We start from the raw sequence: 22,308 nt of genomic DNA, 5'->3' as shown, positions 1-22,308 counted from the left end.
TCTGCAAACCAGACTGGCAGAAGGAGTGGCAGAGCTTCTGCTTCCTAGACCAAGAGAGAGCATAATCTCTCAAACACATAAAACTGGCTGCTAGAAAAATAACTGCTAATCCCTTTAACTTGATTTGAGATTAGTAAATCCAAGAATAAACTCCATTAGGCGAAAAGTCTTATAGAGAGTAAAGGGTTTGTTTAATCCCTTCTCATTTACTAGGGAATGAAGCTGAGCAGCAACTAGGTAATGGCTTGAACTAAATTAGGTGAGATGGGGCATGACAGTTTTAATTTACAGTAGAGTACCCTGGGATTAAGCTTCTAGTCAAACCAAGTCCCACGGAGCTTTCTCTTCACCTATCCATCCACTCATTCCTTTCCATTTCATTTCTAATATACAAAGACCAATCCAGTGTTACTTTCTACCAGCTTGCATTGCTATATACTAATACATGATTACTCTGGGATTTCCTAAGTCGTCTGGCTTTTTGAAAATGTCCTTAATAGTATCTGCTTTCTTATTTTGGGAAGGACGAACTGAAGAATGCAACCCCAGCAGGTACCACTATCCTGCCACCAACCCTCTCACACACACACACACACACACACACACACAAAATGACAAATAAAATGTACCATCACTCAAACTTGGCAAGTCTTCTCTTTTTTCTTTCACGTCTTCATTTGGGGAAAGGAAGACTTGATGATAAGTAGACAGTCTAGGCCTGGGCTCCAATCCAAATCCTTCTGGGTAACTAGTGGATAAGAGATTTTTCACTAAAATCCAATAAATTCCAGTTTCCTTGAGACCATTCCATTGTTCTTTATTACAAATAATCATCCTCCAATAATTATCTATATCAATATGGAAAAAAAACTTGCCTAATCAAATTAAAGCAAACACTTTATAAGAAATTCCACAGCAGATATTTTAGAGTGGCATTCTGAATAGTAGGAGAAACACTTTCTCTTTATGAGAAGTCTTGTGAAATCCCACCTGTGCTGCCAGCAGGCCCCCTGTGCCCAGCCCTGGTTCCCCGCCATCAGAACTAGTCATTTCTTTCAGTGCATTCCCAAAGCATTGAACCCTGCCTTTGTTTGGCATTGATTTCATCCTGCTTGAATGGGGCCAGGGTTGGCTTCATGGGCGTGCAACCTGTGCAATTACACAGGGCCCTGCACTAAGAAGAACCCTTTTTTGAGGCTCTGCTGTCATCATCTTGAAATTTTGGGTATTTTTGGTCACAAGCCTCGCATTTTAATTTTGCTGGAGGCCTCACATATGATGTAGCCAGTTCTAAGTGGGGTTACAGTGGTTTATACATTAGGTTTCCCATGAACCATGTGCTCTGGGGTTCCCCATTGTGTTAACGTCCACGTGGCCATTATGACACAAACCAAACAGACACTCAGTAAGTGTTCATGGATTGAACTGAAAATGACAAACATGGAAAGGAAAATAACCTGACATATGAGAATGCCCACGTTTGAAATTTCTAGAATAAAGTCAATCTTGCTAAACAGAGGGACCTGAGTAGGGTATCATCTCAAGCACATAATTCAGTTGTCATTCTGCTCCTCTTTACCTATGCTTCCAGGGTGGATAAGGCCTAACTCCTGAAACAGGAAGGAAAAAAAAAAAAAGAAAAACTTCCCCAAATTAAACTACATACTGAAAATGGATTCTTTTCTTTCATACAAAGACAAGTGCCTCCTCTGGGCTAGGAGGGTTTCCCAGGGCTTCCCAGAGAGTTTTATGAGAAGTCAATGCTAGCGTTTTGTACTGTTCAGTAGTCAACACTACAGGATGTGGGGGATTTTTTTTCAAGTGATCAAACATAATTTTTGTTAGGATGAATATAATGAAGAAAAAGGAGAACAGCAAAGTGCGATATCCCATTGTCCTCTCTCCCTCTACACTCTCATGGCTCTATTCATAAGACATCATACTCACAGGCAGCAGGATGCTGAGATGCTGGAGAATGTGGTTCATGCACACTGACACAGAGAGAGAGAGACAGAAAGTGAACATACTTCCTGTCTCTCTCTCTGTGTCAGTATGCGTGAACCACATTCAGATTTGAAAATCTGACGTATTTCCAAACTTGGGGCTTCAAGAAAAGGACTCAAATAAGCTTAATTTAATAGCTTTTTAACTAGCATTTTTATGGATGTGATTTTATGTCATATATTGTATGCATATGTAATTTTTTTCCTGAAAGCAAAATTATTCCTGCATTGTACAATACAATGTATTATATTTTTTCCATTCTAAGATTGCAATTATCCAATGATAATGTTTCTAGAGTCTGGCTGCATCATAAAATCAATGTGTACATCTAATGTTGGCATTTTCTGCCTCAAAAATTAAATCAATGACTTATCTTACAATCTTAGAATTGTGGAAATAGGGTAAATTATTATTTCATGATGATTCTAGCTGCTGTCACATGGACAAGTTTGGGGATTACTTACCATGTTATCAAACAGTTCACAAAATATGGAAGACCAGATAAACAAAAGGATGATATCATTTATACAGACCTCAGTCCTCAGTCAAGCTTTCCTCTAAATCTCTCCTTTCTGCATGGACAACCAGCAGGCAAGGAAACAAGTAGGCAGCTCTTACCTTCTCTCATTGAGTAGCAAAAGGCAATGCATGAGACACAGGAGGAAGCTGACGTTGGAATTGTAGGTGGCAAAGACAACATCCCAGTGCTCCTGCAGAAAGCCCAGAATGCTGAGAAGGCTGAGGCATTCGGAGAGGGACTGCTGGGGCTTGGATAGGCAATAAAGAATGACTTTATTTAAACTGCTGTATAAAGTGCTGAGGACAGTGTCCCTTTGAGAAGAGGCAGTCTCAATGACCTGTGTCATTAAAAAAAAAAAAAAACACATACACAAACTTGTGAGTGCTTTGTAATTTTAGATACAGATCCAGTTTACCACAAAAATAATATAATCAAAAAGTGACATGGCTTACTGCCCAAAGTAATTTATAGATTCAATGCTATTCCCATTAAACTACCATTGATATTCTTCACAGAATTAGAAGAAACTATTTTAAAATTCATATGGAGCCAAAAAAGAGCTCATATAGCCAAGACAATCCAAAGCAAAAACAACAAAGCTGAAGGCATCACGCTACCTGACTTCAAACTATACTATGAGGCTACAGTAACCAGTGTACTGTTTTTGTACAGAATTGGTACAAAAACAGACAATAGACCAATAGAACAGAATTGAGAACTCAGAAATAAGACCACACATCTACAGCAATCTGATCTTCGACAAACCTGACAAAAACAAGCAATGGGGAAATAATTCCCTATTTAATAAATGGTGCTAGGAGAACTGGCTAGACATACACAGAAAATCGAAATTGGATCCCTTCATTATACCTTATATGAAAATTAACTCAAGATGGATTAAAGACTTAAATGTAAAACCCAAAACTATAAAACCTCTAGAAGAAAATCTAGGCAATACCATTCAGGACATAGGCACAGGCAAAGATTTCATGACGAAAACATCAAAAGCAGTTGCAACAAAAGCAAAAATTGACAATGGGATCTAGTTAAACTAAAAAGCTTCTGCACAGCAAAATAAATTATCATCAGAGCAAACAGGCAACCTATAGAGTAGGAGAAAAATTTGCAATCTGTCCATCTGACAAAGGTCTAATATCCAGAATCTACAGGGAACTTAACAAATTTATAAGAAAAAAACAAACAACCCCATTAAAAAATGAGCAAAGGACACGAACAGACATTTCTCCAAAGAAGACATTCAGGTGGCCAACAAATATATGAAAAAAAACTGCCACATCACTCATCATTAGAGAAATACAAATCAAAACCACAATGAGATACTATCTCATGCCAGTCAGAATGGCGATTATTAAAAAGTCAAGAAACAACAGATGGGGTGAGGTTGCAGAGCAATAGGAACACTTTTACACTATTGGGAACGTAAATTTGTTCGACCATCATGGAAGACGGTGTGGTGATTCCTTAAAGATCTAGAACCAGAAACACCATTTGACCCAGCAATCCCATTACTGGGTATATACTCAAAGGAATATAAATTATCCTGTTACAAAAATATATGCACGCGTATGTTCATTGCAGCACTATTCACAATAGCAAAGACATGGAATCAACCCAAATGTCCAACAATGACTTAGACTGGATAAAGAAAATATGGTGTATATATACCACGGAATACTATGAGCCATAAAAAGGAATGAGATCATGTCCTTTGCAGTGACATGGATGGAGATGGAAGCCATTATCCTCAGCAAACTAACACAAGAACAAAAAACTAAATACCACATGTTGTCACTTATAAGTATCAGCTGAACAATGAGAACACACGGACACAGGGAGAGGAACAACACACACTGGGGCCTGTCAGTGGGTGGGGTGGGGAGAGGGAGAGCATTAGGAAAAACAGCTAATTCATGCTGGGCTTAATACCTAGGTGATGTGTTGATAGGTGTAGCAAACCACCGTGACACACATTTACCTATGTAACAAACCTGCACATCCTGCACATGTACCCTGGAACATGAAATAACAATAAAAGTGACATGGCTGGGTATGGTGGCTCACATCTGTACTGCTAGCACTTTAGGAGGCCAAGATAAGAAGATCTCTTGAGGACAGGTGTTCAAGATCAGCCTGGGCAGCAACATAGTAAGACCCTATCTTTCCAAAAAGTTAAAAAAAAAACCTATCCAGGCAAGGTGGTACATGTCTGTAGTCCTAGCTACTTCGGAGGCTGAGATAGGAGGATTGCTTGAGCCCAGGATTTTGAGGCTGAGGTGAACTGCACTCCATCATGCCACTGCATTCCAACCTGGATGACAGGGCAGGAACTTGTCTCTTAAAAAAAAATTGACAGGACCTGAAATTCAAATAGGACTCATTTCCTCTACTTTCAAGCCTCTATTTAAGGAAATGATCAGTCAAGGCTATGCAGAATTTGGGTAAAAAGTTGTGTTAAAAAAAGTTGAAAGTTTGTTATAGTCATATTACAGAAAACAGATTTGGTGACCCGAGATTTCTGAAATACTGGTAACATGATTGACATTCAATGTATGAGAACATGCTATTAGTAGTATCTAATTTAAAAAATAGCTATGTGTCATTATTAATAGTTATCATAGAATACTTATAGTATTCCAGGTATTATGCTAAGCATTTTGCATAGATTTGCATATATTGCCTGTTTGTCATAAAAACACCATAGACGCTAAGTTACCCCACTGTACGGATAAGAGGCTAAGGGTCAGAAAGGCTGGGTGTTTCAGCAAGAGTCAAACACACACTGGACACTTGAGCCATGCTCTTAACCACCATATCATCTACTGGAGATGGAGTCCAGAAGATTTTAGTTCAAAAGAAACTTGGAGAAGTAGAAGACCTTGATTTGTAGCCTTAGCATGGACTGGTCCATACATCTCCAAACATCTGTTTGGCTTCCGTGAAAAGAATCCATAATACAAAGACTATGCACAAAGTTTTTCAGTCCGATAGAAAATGAATTTGTTATAGGCTACTCCCTTAGAATTTCACGGGTAACGCAATGTTTCTACTCATGAAGTGAAGGTCTGTTTAAACCTGTTGGAGTTTGGGATTCATTTCTTTATCATGTTCCTCTCCTGCTCCTCAGACGGGTCTCAAACTGAGGTTAAGAGGGGCAGGCATCACAGACAGCGAGCAAGAGAGGAGGCTGGTGGATATGTGGGGAGCCAAGCCCTCAGGCCTGGTCCCCCTGAAGGCACGGTGGCCCCCACTGGCACCTATGTTTGGGATATTAGCTGGGAGTCCATGCTTTAGCCATAGGGAGCTCAGCAGCTTCTTTCCATTTACAACACAACTTGCCAGGAATCTGATTTTAACCCTCACAGAGCTGACAAGGGCTATTTCTCCTCTCTTGGAGTTGTTCCTGAAGAAGCCTTTGAATTCAAGTCTTTCCAGGTTTGCCTGGACCTGCTCATCAGACAAGTGAAGATGGCTCTAGAAACTGTGAAGAGGCTCAGTCCTGAGGTCTGTGGGTGACTCCGCAGTCTGAAGGGTGCTGGGAGCCAATTTCACTCTCTATGAGATGTGAAGAGGAAGGAGAGTAGTCCTCCTAGTTCTGCTGCAGAGGGCATACCCAGGACTGCTGGCAGGAGTTGCTGGCGGTAGATCCCAGCTTGATAAGAGAAAGTTCTTTCCAAGAATCACAGACATGCCCTGGGTGGGACAACTTGAACTTTAGTGGGTTCCCCATCACAGGGAGGGTTTGAGCAAAGGTTGCATGGAGGCTTGTCAGGAAAAGTCTCTAGCTTGTAATGGGGCTGAGATCTAAAAAAAAGGTCTCTTTCAATGCTAGAATTTTGAGATTGTACAATTCTCTCTGTGTGTGTATGCGTGCACATACACACACCTACATTCAATAATGGCCCTACAGGCATACATTTATACAGGTAGGTATGTAGTTATACCTGTTTATCTGGAAAGAAAGGGCACAGGCAAGAATAAAAAGACAAGGTTAAAATAGATGCCTGTCTCCACTGCAGGAAGGCACGAATACAATGGAGTGAGTACTAAAGAAGAAAATAAAATAGGTCTTGCGAAGACAAAGGCCTCTGTGGCCCTTTCTCAGTTGAGGAGGAATAACAACAATTAAGATCAAACCAACAATCACAATAAAAACCCAAAGGGAAGGAAGCAGGTTCTAGGAATTTACAGAGCTCGGGTGCAAGTGCAAGGAGCTGAGGCTTCCAGTCCCTGGGACTGGGCTCAGGGGCCTGAGGTGAGAGCTCTGCTGGACATGCAGTAGCCTCCAGGTATTACCTGGGCCTAAAGGGCCTCCCGCTTCCTCCCACCTGGCTCAGATTCTACTCCAGGGAGGGAGGGCAGATCCAGTGGAACCAACTGGACAATAGCCAGGAGCACATCATTCAGATCCACACGGACACCTGGTCAGTGAGCAGCTCTTACCACCATGATGTGCTCCAGGATGAAGAGGAGGATATGCCTGGGGTCTGCCGAGAACATCCCGCTGTACAGCTTCTCCACCAGCTTCTGGGTGAAGCAGGAGATGTTGGCAAGTGAAGGGGCAGCAGCAGCTTCTGCACTCGGCTGAGGCTCTTTGCCATCTGTGGAGTGAGGGGACAGGTGGAGGTGAGAGTCTAAACGGACTTCTGTCCATGACAGTCTCCAAGTCCCCTGTAGTGACCAACTGCATCTTATTCACCTCTGTGTACCCCATGGCTCCAAAGATGGAGTCTTGTACTGACGAGGTGCCCAACACACACACATTTAATCAAAGTGAACAGATCTTGAGTAATCTGGTCAGTGACATAAACCAAGTGGTGAGAAAGCAAGCAAGGGGAAGCATTTCTTCCTGTGGCTTTTTGGAGGAGGATCGGGGAGAATGTGCTGCCTGAGACAAATGAGCAGGCATCATGATGACCAGGGGCCCTGCTGCTACACTGGGCAAAGGATAAAGCCATACTGTCATTATCCGTCTATGCTCACCAACACAGCAGGCACTGTGCCCAGCCATGTGTGTGATGATCTCAACTAACCCCTAGCACAACCCTGTGAGTTCACCACTACTGTCATCCTTACTCACAGGTCCAGGCACCTGACTAGGGTCGCATGACCGTCCAGTGGCAGAGCCAAGTCCAGAACTGGGGTTGCCAAACCCACACTTCACCACCCTGCTACTGTCCTGCATTCCAGTCTCTCCATGAGAAGGATCATGAAGTCAGGGCTTCTGAGTGGGAGGCAAGGAGCAGTCCAGAGTAGGACTCATGTTCCTAGGGATTCCTGTGGCTTGGGAACCACAGAAAGGGCTTTTGTTTAGGCTTGTCGAAAAGGTACAGCTGCCCAAGTTTTTTGAATGAAGCTTCAATTTTAAGCTCTGAAGGGGCATGGCAGCATCTTCATCCAGGTTCATTGTTTAAGAAACATCAGCTGTGCACCTATCCTGTACCCAGGCAGAATGCTGAGCACTCTGGAAGGTTAAATTCTGGTATCTTGGTTTCCCTTATGGGAAGAGGTTGCATTTCTACTGAGGCTACAGAAGAGCCGATTTTTGCTCAGAGGCAAAAGGGCTTTCTGTCTGTAAGTGGCACAGCATGACAAGCGTGTCATAGAAAGTAGCAAGCACCCCTCCACTGGGCCCCAAGGCAGGAGCCAGGGAGTTCTTGTTGATAATGCCTGGAGGGACTGACGCCAGGTGGAGGCAGCATCCCACAGCTAGGGTCAGTTCCTGGCCAGCATGCTGGTTTCCTCTCCACGGTCAGCAGCCTCATGTCATGAATGGGGAGGACCGAGTTGCCCCCACTCACCTCTGAACATCGCTGCATCACCTCCACTTGTCATGTGGAATATTTCCATAGCAGAAAGCAGGACCTCGGACTGGAAGTCTCGCTTCTGTTGGCTGGTGGCGTGGTCTGGAGAAGCCTGGAAGCACAACCCGGGACTGAGACAGCAACCACAGGGCCATCACATGCACCCAGTGCCCACTGCCTCCCTAGCCTGGCTGGAACACTTATGCCGCATCTGCCACCAGTGTCGGCTGCTCACAATTTTCCCTTCTCTGGGGGCCCACCCTCTGTGACCGAGCTGCCTCATCCAGGAAGCAACGCCCACTTCCCAGGATAAGGAGGCAAATCGGGGGAGCCCACAGCCCACAGCCACCTGTCAGGTGCCACAGGTGGGGCCGGCCCTGGGAGTCAGAGAGCACCCCAGAAACCCCCTTGGGCCAGGCTCCAGCTGGGACCACCTCTGGGCTAGCTTCACCTCCTGACCCTCTGCTTCCCTCCCTGCTTCTCCTGAGAACACCCCCTCCAACCCACTGGCCAATAACTCACTTCCACAAAACTCCCCCCTCAGGCTCTGCTTCTAGAGACTCTGTGCTCACTCCTCTATCACCTGTTGCTCTTTTGGGGCCCAGGGTTCACAGATTCCCCTTCACTCGCTGTGGCCCCCAGGCCCTCTGTCTCCCTGGGTGCATCCTGCCCTTGCAGTGCCCGTATCCCAGCAGCCTCCACAGCACATGGCCCAACGTCACCTTTTCCAACCCACCTCCAGGAGCACCTCCAGGGGCAGGCACTGCTTGGGGCTGGGGGCTCCAAGCAGGAGCTCCCTCAAGAGGAGCTGCATGAACTCCCTCAGCTGCCTCCGGGCGGGATGTGCCTTGGTGGGAGCCTGGAGACCCTCCACTGTGCTGTCGCCTTCAGCTGCGGCCTCAGGACTGCTGGTGTTCTGGGTGGACTCAGCCCCAGCCCCCTCAAAGACAAGAGAACCCCAACATGAGTGGCCTACCCTGCTTCAAGCTCTTTCCCACCAACCTGTGCTACGTACATGGGAGGATTATTGTCATGCCCAGTGACATGTATGGAAATTGAGGCTCTGCACAGGAAAGCGACTTGCCCAGGATCCAGTTGCTCATAAGGTGGCCTGCTACTGTTTGAGAATATGAGATGCCAAGTGTTGTGCAAAGAAGCTAAACCACAGAGTCTGAGAGGCCTGCAGTGTTCACGATGAACTCCAGAATGTGCCAGGAGCAAGCTGCTTCACATGTCCAAGTCACAGCTCCCCATCAGTTAGAGACAATAAAAACCATCTGACACCAGATCTGGGAGAATGACATGAGAGAATAACGAACGTGGCAATGCCCAGCCCCTGGTAGACAGTCAGAGAGAGTTGGTGCCCATCTTGTGATGGGGACCCCACCTCTACCTCCTGCCCAGTCTCTGCTGATGCCCACAGACAGGCTCCTCAGGCAAGAACGGTGGAGAAGTGGGACTCCAAAGAGTTCTTTCCTCTAATTTCTGAAGTGCTTTGGCATCCACTCTTGTTTTATATTTATAAAATGTTAGGAGGTCAATGAGACAGGGGTCATTATCCCAGATATGTCCAGGAGGACACAGAGATGCTGGAGGCCGAATGACGCGCCCAAGGACATGCAGCCAGGGACTCCTGACTCCCAGCCCGTGAACTTCTCCCGCGCATTCATCTGTTAGCACCTCCCTTTGCTCATTCATAAAATTAATGCGGCCGTTCTTAATTAAGCCATAAAATGAATTTAATGGCACCTAGGGAGGTAGTGACTGCATTAATTAGCTCCGTGCGGCCTTGATTGGAAAGATGCCATATAAATTCACAGCAAATCCAAGCCTTTGGCCACCAGCCTTCTGCATGAAGAGGGTCTGGCATGTTTTCTATACAACAAAGGCCTTGGCAGAGCTGACTTGGAGCTGAAAAAGGCAAGGATGGCTGGGAGGTACACCTTGGAATTAGAGCCAGGAGCCCTAAGACAAAAGCCCGACCTTGCCTGCGATCAGCTGGGGATGTGACTCTGGTCCAGACCCTCCCCTGGGCAGGAACTGCTGACCATGGGGAGCAGGAGCCCTGGGTCGGAGTGTGCACCTGGGCTGCTGGCGGGGGCACTCGGCTGGAACTCCGACTCAGCAGATGGCCAGCCTGGCCCTTGGGCATGGGGGCTGAGCTGGGCATCTGGGTAGAGAATGTTAGGCCGCTGGACCCCTGCAGAAAACCTGCCCAGGGAAGTGTCAAGGGGGAGCCTGTAGGCTCGCCCTTGATCCCTCCCTGGCCAGGCTGCCTGCGCCTCTGGCTGCGGGTCCTATCCCACCTCTCTCCTGCAACAGCGCTGCATTCCTTCACTCTTGTTTGCTTTTTTATCTTACTTTTTTAGTAAGTTACTTGATATGAATTCATCAAACTATTTCAAAACTATGTTATCTTTTTGTGAAACTTCTGGTCTTTATATTTAGTCTTTTTATTAAAACTAATTACTTTTAAAGTTTATTTGGCCATTTAATTTTATTTTAAACTGACTGTAATGAAAAGGACAAGGCTTTGGGGTAAGAGTGAGATTTAAACTCTGGCTCTGTCTCTTGTTAATCGCGTGAAGTTCAGTACATTTTATTCTTGCAGTCCATCTGGGAGATGGGTTTTGTGACCCTCAGTAAGCCTGGAGGAAACTGGTGAGGGCCGCTTTGCCTCTCTGAATCTCAGCTTCCCCTCTCAGACACCACCTTCTTCAGGTGGCAATTCAGGTTCTCTAAAGCACCAGTTTCAGGAGATGGAGGCTGTCGCCGTGGGTATGCTTCTGGAAAAGATTAGCTAAGAGAGCATGTTGCTCATTAATTTGGGCATTTAGCAAATGTTTATGGAGCAACCACTCCAGGCCCGGCATCGCACTTGGCATGGATTATAAACCCCGCTATGTAGCATTGCTCGCCTTTCAAATATGCTCCTTTAGCTACAGTTGGCAACTTGCAGGAAGACATGGTTAGCTCACTTGCCCTCACTGGGTCTCCACTTCCTAATCCACCAGAGTGGGGGTGGTTGTGTGAATTTCTGCCCATCCTTCTTCCATACCTGACCTTCTTCTTTAGTCCTCACCTCCTTCTCACCTCTCAGCTCCCAGGAGCTCTTAGCCTACCTGAGTCCCACACGGCCCTGACCCAGCCAAGCCTTGACCTGCTGGGCCTAGCTGGAGGCCTCAAACTCACACGTCTTCCCATAGCCCTTTCTCTAGCCCCCAGAGCGTAAGACCCAAGACCTCATCCTTAAATCAGGCTCTGCCCTCCCCTTGGCTTGTCTGGCTCTAAGCTGGGCCTCTGCAAACCCACTGCCTAGAAGGACATGCATGTCATGGCCCAGGGGCCTGCAAGTGGGATGAGGGTTCCCGAGAGCAAAAGTTTTTGCAGGATGCACTCCCAGGACTGCCCTCCTCCATGTGGTGTACAGCAGCAGACTTCCTGGAATGGGAGTCACTGTCTCCCCTTGTCAGTGCCTGAGTATGCCACAGAGAATGGACTTTATCTGCCATTAGACCTCTCGTTACTGAGATTCTTAACAGCTCAAAAAAATTATTGAATCTCAGAGCTGAAAATGACCTCAAGGTGTAGTTCAGCCAAAAAAGGATGATTATCCAAGCTGCTTATTCAATGTTCCCCTCAAGTTGCCTTAAAATGTATTTTAATTTTAGGGGGGTGGGGAGGGATTTTTGCCCTTTGCCCTTGAAGGATGATGATGCTCACACCTGCTCTCTCTGGGTGGGGCAGCAGCGTGTCCTACCTTTTGGGCTCCCAGAGGGAAGGCGGCTATGGCCAAGGTCTGGAGGAACTCCGGGGCTCGCCACGCTGTGTCCTGGGGGTAGGTGCGGTGCACGAGGCTGAGGAACTGCAGCACGCTGGCCAGGAAGGTCTGTGCCCAGGCACCATCCTCAGAACCTGCCAGGGGCTGAGGCACACTTGGTGAGAGGTGGTGCAGGGCAGCATGATGGGGGCTGCCTCTCTAACCAGAGGAGCTGAGGTCTAGGGAGAAGATTCCTTCCTGAGACTTACAACAAGATACATTATTGAAGACTGGAGGTCAGCACCAGACACTAGTGTCCAATTGAGGAAGGGTTTAATATGTGCAGACATTGTAAGGGCTTCATACATATGCCTCTTCTCACCCCACAACAACCCTCTGAAGTAGGTTCTATGTTTACCCCAGCCTTTTTCTCTTATCTTTTAAGTTTCTGCCTTTTATTTTTGATACTTGTCTACTGTATTGGGTAGATGATGCTTTCCTGACACAGATCTTGATTGTACCAAATTCACTGAGTAACTTTGTTATTGTTGTATATACATATATGTTAGATCTTAGAAGTCTGAGTCTTGTTTTTCACGAAGTCTAAAATTCACATCTTTATTATAGAAATTTAACCTTTTTATGTTTGCTGTTATGACGTACATGTTTGGTCTTATATTTTTACTTCTCATAGCATATTACATATTTTCTTTGTTTTAAATGCTTGCATGTGATTCCTTTTGTTTGCTTTATTTTGAATAACATTAATTGATTAAACAGGTAACAGATTCCTTATGCTCCATATAGAAAATATACATCTTTTCAGGCACCCCTAAATTAATTGCGCATTAGGCCTACAATAAAACCATGAATAAATTTCTCGAAGATGAAAAATATACAGATCACATGATCTGAGCAGGGCAAAAACATAACTAGAAATAGAGAACAAAAGTTTAAAAACCAAAAATCTCCACCACATGGACATTAAAAAATGTGAATCAAACAGATCTTTAAAACTACAATCACAGAAATTCCAGAACACAACGAAAAATGAAGACACCAAAATCAAAATCTTAGAAATTGACAGAAATAAAATCAGGAGACTGATAATGTACCCAAGAGCTGGTTATTTATATAAATCCACAAGCCTTCAACTCCTAAGTCACAAGAGAGTCCAAGAAGGAGAGAGCAGGACACAAACTGAGAATACGAAGGGAGAAACAATCACACAGAAAATGACATGAGTTAAAGGAGACCGTTTGTGCAAATTAAATGAATGGGAAATTATTTTAAAATATCAATTAACTAAACTAGGTCAAGAAGACATTTAAAAGACTAAACAAGCCAATAATAATGGGACAAATTTAGGTCCAGGCAATTTCATAGGAACAATTAAAATAATATAAAAATCATGGATTTAACATCTTGCTGAATACAAAGAAAGGAGAGAAGTATTTTTTATATAATATTAGCATAATACTGATGTCGAAACCTGAAAAATATATAACAAAAACTAAATTGCAGACTAATATCATTTATAAGGATGCATGAAATCATAAAGAAAATACAAACAGAATAGGGACAGAGTGACTAAATGAGGTCTTTGCAAGAATGCAAAGAAATCTATTGATGTAATTAATCACAGGAAACTGGCTTAAAAAAAAAGCGTAGGATTATCTAATTGTGTGCTAAAAGGGTATCTAATAATAACGATAAAAACACTTCTGAGCCTGGCCAACGTGATGAAACTCCATCTTTACAAAAATACAAAAATTAGCTGGGCATTGGTGGTGCACGCCTGTGGTGTCAGCTACTCGGGTGGCTGAGGTGGGAGAATCATTTGAGCCTGAGAAGCAGAGGCTAGAGTGAGCTGAAATCACACTGCTCACTCCAGCCTGGGCAACAGAGCAAGACCCTATCTCAAAAAAGAAAAAAAAATCTAATTCAAAAAGGGCAAAAAGTGGGATCTCTACTTTCTCAGCATAATCCCACACACCCAGAAAAACTGGCAAAAGATACAATCAGGCAATTGACAGGAAAATAGAGAGAGAGGAAAATAAATAAAGATAGCTAATAAACATATGAAAAATGGTTTCAACCTCAGAAATAATAAATGCAAAAGAACTCAACTATGAAGCCATCATCAGTTTGGCCATGATGTTGAGGCTGTGAGGATGGGGCTGAATCCTTCTGTACAAGACAAGGAGTTAGATATTTGCTGGTGGGATGTGTGTGCATAATGACTAATGCAATCTTTCTGAGAAGTACATCCAAAAGAAAACACCTGAAGGCACACTTTGACCTGCTATACCACATCCCAGAATACACTAAGGAGGTCGTCAAGATAGAAAGAAAGATATTTGTTTAAGAAAGTTCATTACAAACAACAAACACTCTGTAAAACAACATCAATTTCTATTACAAATACAAATGATTCCCATAGTTTTTCACTTTATTTGCATGAGAAGAGGTCCACAAATATTGAGGAAAAAAGGGCAAAAGGGGTGCATGTGGTCTCATCCTCTGTGAGGATATGGTCGAATCTTGGAGAAGCGTCTGGAAAGATTCCACCAAATTCACAGTGCTCATTTTTGGGTGGGTGTATGTCAGGTGGGTGTTGTTTACTTTCTGTTTTTCCCTTTTGTTTAAATGTTAAAGGTAATCATGTATCATTTCACAAAAGCAGTAAGTTTCCCCATACAATCAGGCCTCCAATTGCCTTTGGTGCCTACAGGATGAGGTCAGAATTTTTCAGCCTCTTCTGGAAACCCTCCCTGACCTGGCTTACCATTAATTATTCCTGTTCACAAGTCACATGGCCTCTACCCAATGTCTAAAATAACTCCTCTGCTCACCACCCACCTCTACTGGACCTTGAAGGCTCAAATTAAAGGCTTCTCACTCCAGAAGCCTCTCCATGCCCTGCCTGTAGCTGGCAGCCATCTGCCTTCTCTAGGTCAGGTCCCTTCCCCAGGTCACTCATGAGCAAGGAGATGGACTCCTTGACAGGAGAGGCCCCTCCTCCTCCTAAGAAATGTTCCCTTTGACTGAAGGCAATAAATCTCCCAGTGAAGAAACCTCATGCTTAAACAGATGATAAACAGGTACCACCTGCAAGAGCACATAAAGCTCAGAGACCTATAGGCTGGGTTTCCAGTTGTGCCCCTGAGTCACTCTAGGAACCTACCTCACCTCTTCTACAGGATCTGGCTAATTACTTGCATTAGTGGGAAGATGCTAGGAGAAAAGTCAAGGTGACCCTTCCAAACTGGCCTTCCCATCAGAACCTCCTCGGGGCAGCATGTGGGGAATGGGTCTCACCTGGCTCATGATGGCTTTCAGCATTTCCAGGAGCAGCAAGGCACCTTCTGTGCACAGCCCAGCCTGGAGGACTTCTTCCTGGCGGTGCCTCTGCAGGAGCCACTGAAGCATGGCATCAAGGCTGTCCTGGAAGAGGAGGCAGGGGCTGTAAGCAGACCTGCAGCTACTTACCAAGAGAACCAGCTTTGCAGCCAGTTCATCATGTTTCCAGGGGTCCCCAGTGGGAAAAGCAAAAGAGCACAGTAGCAGCCTAGGTGGTTGATCCATAGGAACAATTTCACCCCAGTAGACTGTGCATAAGGGAAACAAGCACCTCCAAGAAGGTGCTGAAGACCCCCTAGAGACTGGCATCTAGTTCAGTTATTTTGGTCTGACATCATAAGTCAATATGCTAATCAACTTTAATTAACTTTTGTAAATTAGATTATATAAGACATATAAAGAATTCAAAGGTTTCAGGGGAAACTTCGGCATGTAGAGGTTTAGAGAGATTCTAAACCCAGGGTTTAGAATCAGGATGGCCTGATTCTGCCTTTTTAATAGCTGAGCTCAGGCAAGCTATTGAGCTTCTTGGCAGTTCAGTTCCCTTCTCTGTGAAATGAGAATTACATTATCTACCCCATGGGATTGTTTAAATATCAAGCAAAATAAAATATGTAAAACATCTATCACAGGTTCCAACACTTAGCAGACATCTGTTTCCTGAGATATGTTAGCGAAATAAAAACTCAGGGTCTCAATGACCTTAGTACAGCATATTAAAAACTTTATTTTGAAGTGTAATCTACAATGCTATTAGCATATGTCAAGATTTAGATTTGTCAATTATAAAGATATACAAGAGGGGTAGATTTTTTAACCTTCTCTTTGCAAAACCATGCCCCTCCCATATTTCAATTCAGTTCAGTTTAACTCAACTCAATTGAGACCAAGAAATAGTTTCTAAGTTGGCTATTTGTCAGGTTCCAGGAAGTTGAGTGAAAGGTGGGTCCGTTCTTCAGGGGCTCAATTTCTAAGGAGGCAGGCACACATTTGTATTGGTGCCATCCATACAGGGTAAACTACACTGAGGCACAAAGGAGGAAATGGTCTCCTCTGTCTGGGGATCTAAGTAGGAAGTAGCATCTAAGCTGAGTGCTGAGGGAGGACACTCCCACCAGGCAGACGATGGTGGGAAAGAGGAGTGAGTAAGGGCAGCAGGGTGGGTGAGCACAGAACAGCTGGTCTTACTGAAGATGATTTAGGAGACTCACAGCTGAGGGCAGGTGAATTGCAGTTGGGTTGGAAATATACATCAGGCAGCCAGAGACAAGGGGGCTTGGTGCCAGCTATGGAGTCTGACCTTGATGCTGCAGGTGTGAAAGTCACCTGAATTTAGTGCAAGGGAGAAGGTGCATATGGTGAGCACAGACTCCTCTTTGGAGAAATGTGGCCAAGGAAGGACAGGAAAGTGATCAATAGGCAGTAGTTGGTCAGGAGTGTTATCAAGGGGCAGCCTCTGGTTTTAGGTGGGATGCAGCTGAACATAATTATGGCTTATGAGGAACAGGTTGGTAGAAAAGGAAAAACTGAAAACACAAAAGGAAGAAAGGGGGCCGGGTGCGGTGGCTCACACCTGTAATCCCAGCACTTTGGGAGGCCAAGGCAGGTGGATCACCTGAGGTCAGGAGTCTGAGACCAGCCTGGCCAACTTGGAAAAACCCTGTCTGTACTAAAAACACAAAAATTCACCAGGCATGGTGGTGGATACATGTAATCCCACCTACTTGGGAGGCTGAGGTGGGAGAATCACTTGAACCCAGAAGACAGAGGTTGCAGTGAGCCGAGATCATGCCACTGCACCCTCCCAGGGTGACACAGTAAAAAAAAAGAAAAGAAAGAAAGAAAGGATAACTATGGGGTGAGGTCACCCAAGGAAGGAGCTGAAGGAATCCATGACCAGCCTTAAAAAGTCTCCCTGTCCTAGCAACAGGGGCAAGAAGGTGATGACCTAAGTGGGTGGTTGAGGATGAGGGGCTGGGGTGCTGGGGCAGGGCCACCCCAGGATCATGTCATTCCCCTAGCTGTGCCCAAAAGGAAGGTTTTAAAATAGAACTGATCCAAATCAGAGTCTTGCTGGGAGGAAGGATGGGAGCAGAGGCCGAGGAAGTCAAGGGCCTGGAAGGAGAGCATTTGAAGGGCTGGCCAAGGGTGTGGGCTCCTAGGGAGGGAAGCGGGCCAACACCCCATCTGAGCCGGAAGAAGCAGAGGGAGGTAAGTGCAGAGGGTCTTGGCGATCCACCTTAGTCATGTGGAATCAGAAAACCAAGTGTGTCACCCTGTGGGTGCTCTGAAAACCTACTTTGGGCCCATCCGTCAGCTCTGTGAGTGGTGTCTGCAGGAAGAAGGTGGACACGATGAGGTAGACCTCTGGAATGTGGACGTGGTGGGCCAGAAAGTCATTCAAGACACGGAACCCAGGAAGCAGGCACGGGCTCTGCTCAGGCAGTGGCGACTGGCTCTTCAGGTTGTCTATTGATCAGGCAAAGGGGGCACAAAAGCCAACTGAGAACAGCTGCTGGTCAAGGTGGGGCCTGGACACACAAGGGAACACCCGGCCACCCACCCATCCCATAGAAATGCTGGATGATAAAATATATTCACACATAGATGGGAGCAAGAAAGCGCTCAACATTAATTCCCTTCGCTGTTCCTGACATGCTCATTCATTCACTCAAAAACATACTTGCTGCCCACCATGTAGGAGGCAACAGGGCAGCTTTGAATTAGGCAACAAGGTGTAGGGTTTCAACCAAATATACAGAATTCCAGGCACTCATGAAGCTTGCATTGTAGTGGGAGGGACAGACATTAAGCAATTAAATACTCAAATAATTATGAATTTTGTTAAGCACTAAAGAGAAAAATAATAAGGGCAGAGATAATATAACAGAGGTGCCCCAATTCAGGGAGACCCCTCATCTCCTGGAGGAAGTGGCATTTGAACTGAGATCTGAGGATGAATCCACATCAGGAGAAGAGGCATCCCCTCAGGAAGAGGAAGCAGAGTATACAGCGCCCAGGAGAACAGGGCTAAGCAGGTGGGAGGAACGGAAGGCAGCCTCCAGTGTCTGTGCAGTGACGCTGCGGGGGATCCTGCAAAGGATGTCAGGGGGCCTGGGCTCATTTGGATGTAGGCCTTGGAGTCAGGGCTTGAGGTGATCCTGCTGCACAGAGCTGTGATGGTCTCAAATAAGAAGGGGCCTGGCTTGGTTCTCATTCACATCCCAAGACTAGGTGGTGCCCCACTCCCTGGAGACAGCCACGTGCTCACCCATTACAATGTCCACGCCCTCAGTGCTGCGTTCCACCCAGGATCCTGCACACAGGCCATCTCTAAACCGTGTGCGGAGGGAGGGGCTTGCCAGAAAGTGCAGCAGCAGCTTCAATGCCAGTACAGTGGTGCTGGCATGCAGGTGGCCCTGTAGGAGCAGCAGGAACCAGTCAGGCCCCAGTTTCAGAAACATCTCTTCCTTTGACCTGGGGATTAATAAATGCAACCAGTGATCTCTCAGTCCATGAGAGAGTGACATGTCCAGAAAATATGAAATGTCCAGCCCTGCAAGTCACCAAGGAGAGGCAAGTTAAGGTTAACATCACTTATTGTGTATTACATTTAAAAAGAATGGTAAAATGAAATGCTGGCAAGATTGTTGTACAAGTGATGCATTTGTCTGTTAATAGTTGCAGTGTAAGTTGGTCATAGCATTTTGAAGCAATTGGAAACTGTGTATTAATATATGTAAAAATGCGCATGACCCTTAATAGCCCTACATAACTACTATTCATACTTACACAGTGGATGACTAGCCACCCATCTAATTTAATTACCATCAATGTAATCACATAAAACACATAATGAATATTCACCTCCCTTTTTAAAGACACTGGTCAAAATTTATCTAAATGGCATAGTCCAATATTTATGCATTTTAATCAGTTTTAGCACCAAAAAAAAAGAAACATGATTAACGTCACTTTCAAAAATGATGAGTCTGGAGAATACAGACTTGCTGATGGGAACTGGATGAAACAAGAGGGCAGGGAGATGAATGGCCAGTCTGGCAAAGACAATGGGTTCAGCAAAGGACCCAGACTTCTGGGAACCAGTGAAGGCTCCACCTGTGTTCTCAGCTGACACACTAGGCATAGTGAGAATCTGGCTGGTATCCACTGAAATGAGCACTGGACTAGGAGTGAAGAGAAGAGACTGTCCTCTTTTCTAGCTCCGCCTCTGATGTTTAGCAACTGGATGACTTTGGCAGAGCTCCTGATGTGCTCTGATCATTTTCCTCAGTGATTATGTTGATAATGATGGTGATGATGTTGATGGTGGTGGTGGTGATAGTGATTAACGTTGTGGTGATGGTGGTGGTGATGATGTTGATGGTGGTGGTGGTGATAGTGATTAACGTTGTGGTGATGGTGGTGGTGATGATGGTGGGTGGTGGTGGTGATGTTGATGATGTTGATGATGGTGGTGGTGATTATGGTGATGGTGATGCTGGTGGTGATGATGGTGATGATGTTGATGGTGGTGGTAGTGATTATGATGGTGGTGATGGTGATGCTGGTGGTGATGATGTTGATGGTGGTGGTGGTGATGGTGATTAATGTTGTGGTGATGATGGTGATGATGGTGGTTGTGGTGGTGATGATGGTGATGGTGATGATGGTGGTGGTGATGGTGATTAATGTTGTGGTGATGATGGTGATGATGGTGGTTGTGGTGGTGATGGTGATTAATGTGGTGATGATGGTGATGGTGATGCTGGTGGTGATGATGTTGATGGTGGTGGTAGTGATTATGATGGTGGTGATGGTGATGCTGGTGGTGATGATGGTGGTTGTGGTGGTGATGGTGATTAATGTGGTGATGATGGTGATGGTGATGATGGTGATGGTGATGATGGTGGTGGTGATGGTGATGATGAAGGAGATGGCCATAATAGCAATTAGCTTACAGAGAATTTACAGTATTCCAGGCACCATTCTCAGGATTATCCATATATTAATTCATTTCATTTTCACTATAGTCATCTATTGAAAGTATTAGGTTGGTGCAAAAATATTGGCGGTTTTTGGCATTAAAAGTAATGAAAAAACACAATTACATTTTCACCAACATAATACAATTTTTATTCTCATGCAGATGAGTAGAGAGAGGCATACAGGGCTTAAGTAGCCTCCCCTGGGTCCCTGGGGACAGGGCTAGGATTCGAACCCAGAAGGTATAGATGCCAGAGCCCAGCTGTCAGGCACTGCACTACATTCCCTTTCAAAAAGACGGAAAAGAAGTGGCTGGACTATCTCATTTACAAGGCATCTTCCAGTTCTACTATGTTTTGATTCTAAGAAAGAAAGGGTTTATAGGCTGGTAAATTATTAAACACTATTTATAAAGCTGCTTTACTGAGGGGTAACTCCTTACCCCCAAGCCCGGATGCACATACACACTAGGCTGAGCAAGGATCCGGGCTGACTTGCTCAGCACTGCATCCTAGGAGCTGGGAACAGTGTCTGGCATGCAGTAGATGCTCAACAAATTAGGTGTCAAATGAATGACTCCAAGGTTGGAGGTAAAGCAGGCAGCCAGTGGGGAGAGTTAATGGAATCAGCTTTATGATTACACATGATTTTAGAAGTTAATTGAAGGTAGACACTTCTTTTTCCAACTTGAAAAATAACAAACTCACTAACAGTAAATAGCAGAAGAATTTGGCAAGACTTTTCCTTGATAGATGTTATTTAGGCTCACAATTTCTTCGTTCTATTGTCTGCCAAGTACAAGACATCAAAATCAGTAATTGTCACAACTGCCAAAACAATAACAATTACACTATAGCAATGGTGACAAAAGGAGTTTATTGTAATTATACCAAATCTGTTTCTAGTTACTCATGCCCACTTAACATTTGCATCAGAATATCTTAGGGCAAGGTCTGGTTCATTGGGTAGAGAGAATATAATTTTCTTTCTGACTAGTGCAGGAAATACATTGCAGAAAACAGACTCAGAGATGCTAAACTTTTCATTAAGAAAAGGTTTAATGCCACACCCTGTATGAGGCAACCTCATGCCAAATTGCTCTTCCTGGAGCTACTTACTCAGAGGACAGATGAAGTTGGGGGGAAGATATTACACTGAGCAGCATCTCCAGCAACTGGTTTCTGAGCCAGATTGTCTTTCCAGATGTTTGGCTTCCAGCTACAAAAAAGAATTCAGATTTGAGAGAAAACGGATGTAAAGAGACATAATATTTGCTGCAGTAAGCAATCATATTCACCAAATGCTTATTTCACCCAGGAATTGTGGCATGGCTGGGACTCAAAATTTTGGCATTTTATTCTAGCCTCCACACAATGCTTAAAAAGAATTTCAGAAAATGTTACTGAAGTTTCCTTTAATTAGCAATGTCTGCAATGCTGCAATCCTCCAATAAACAAAAATCCTAAAAATAATAAGGGAAAATATACCTTTCAGTAGAAGAATTTTTTAAATTATCATAGGCTGCAGCATTTCATAATCACCTACTAGGCACTGATATTATGCAAGTAATCAGGAACGGAGTGCTGAAGACCATGGTCTTTGTTCTCTTTGTTCCTGCTTTCAACTGACTCCCAGGTAGGCTTTTGGATGTCTATGCTACAATAAAAACAGAACTCAAATCATAGCAGAGGTACATGGAGCAAGGGGAAGAAGAAACTTTACTTCTGAAGAGTCATTAAAGCCCAAAAGGACATATTAACAATGTTTTAGTATGTTGGTTAGGTAAAAGTTTTAGAATGCAGTTCATGTGAGAAGGAAGGTTGACTAAATAAATTCACTCTTGGCCCATTATC

The 22,308-nt window shown here is 44.6% G+C and overlaps 1 protein-coding gene across 1 annotated transcript in view; it reads right to left on the bottom strand.

Annotated features, from left to right (window-relative positions):
- WDFY4 (WDFY family member 4) overlaps positions 1–22,308 on the bottom strand; it is a 303,041-nt gene that overhangs the window by 153,147 nt on the left and 127,586 nt on the right. Inside the window, exons 28-37 of the mRNA XM_024254223.3 lie at positions 21,574–21,673; positions 18,741–18,946; positions 17,769–17,938; positions 15,428–15,553; positions 12,107–12,271; positions 9,083–9,286; positions 8,344–8,458; positions 6,986–7,143; positions 2,623–2,861; positions 630–748 (exon numbers count right to left, since the gene is read on the bottom strand). Coding sequence (XP_024109991.3) covers positions 630–748; positions 2,623–2,861; positions 6,986–7,143; positions 8,344–8,458; positions 9,083–9,286; positions 12,107–12,271; positions 15,428–15,553; positions 17,769–17,938; positions 18,741–18,946; positions 21,574–21,673 — 1,602 coding nt within the window. The remainder of the gene's footprint in view (positions 1–629; positions 749–2,622; positions 2,862–6,985; positions 7,144–8,343; positions 8,459–9,082; positions 9,287–12,106; positions 12,272–15,427; positions 15,554–17,768; positions 17,939–18,740; positions 18,947–21,573; positions 21,674–22,308) is intronic.

This window comes from Pongo abelii, chromosome 8, assembly GCF_028885655.2.
Source record: "Pongo abelii isolate AG06213 chromosome 8, NHGRI_mPonAbe1-v2.0_pri, whole genome shotgun sequence".
Taxonomy (NCBI): domain Eukaryota; kingdom Metazoa; phylum Chordata; class Mammalia; order Primates; family Hominidae; genus Pongo; species Pongo abelii.
This window is presented reverse-complemented; position numbering and strand designations above follow the sequence as displayed.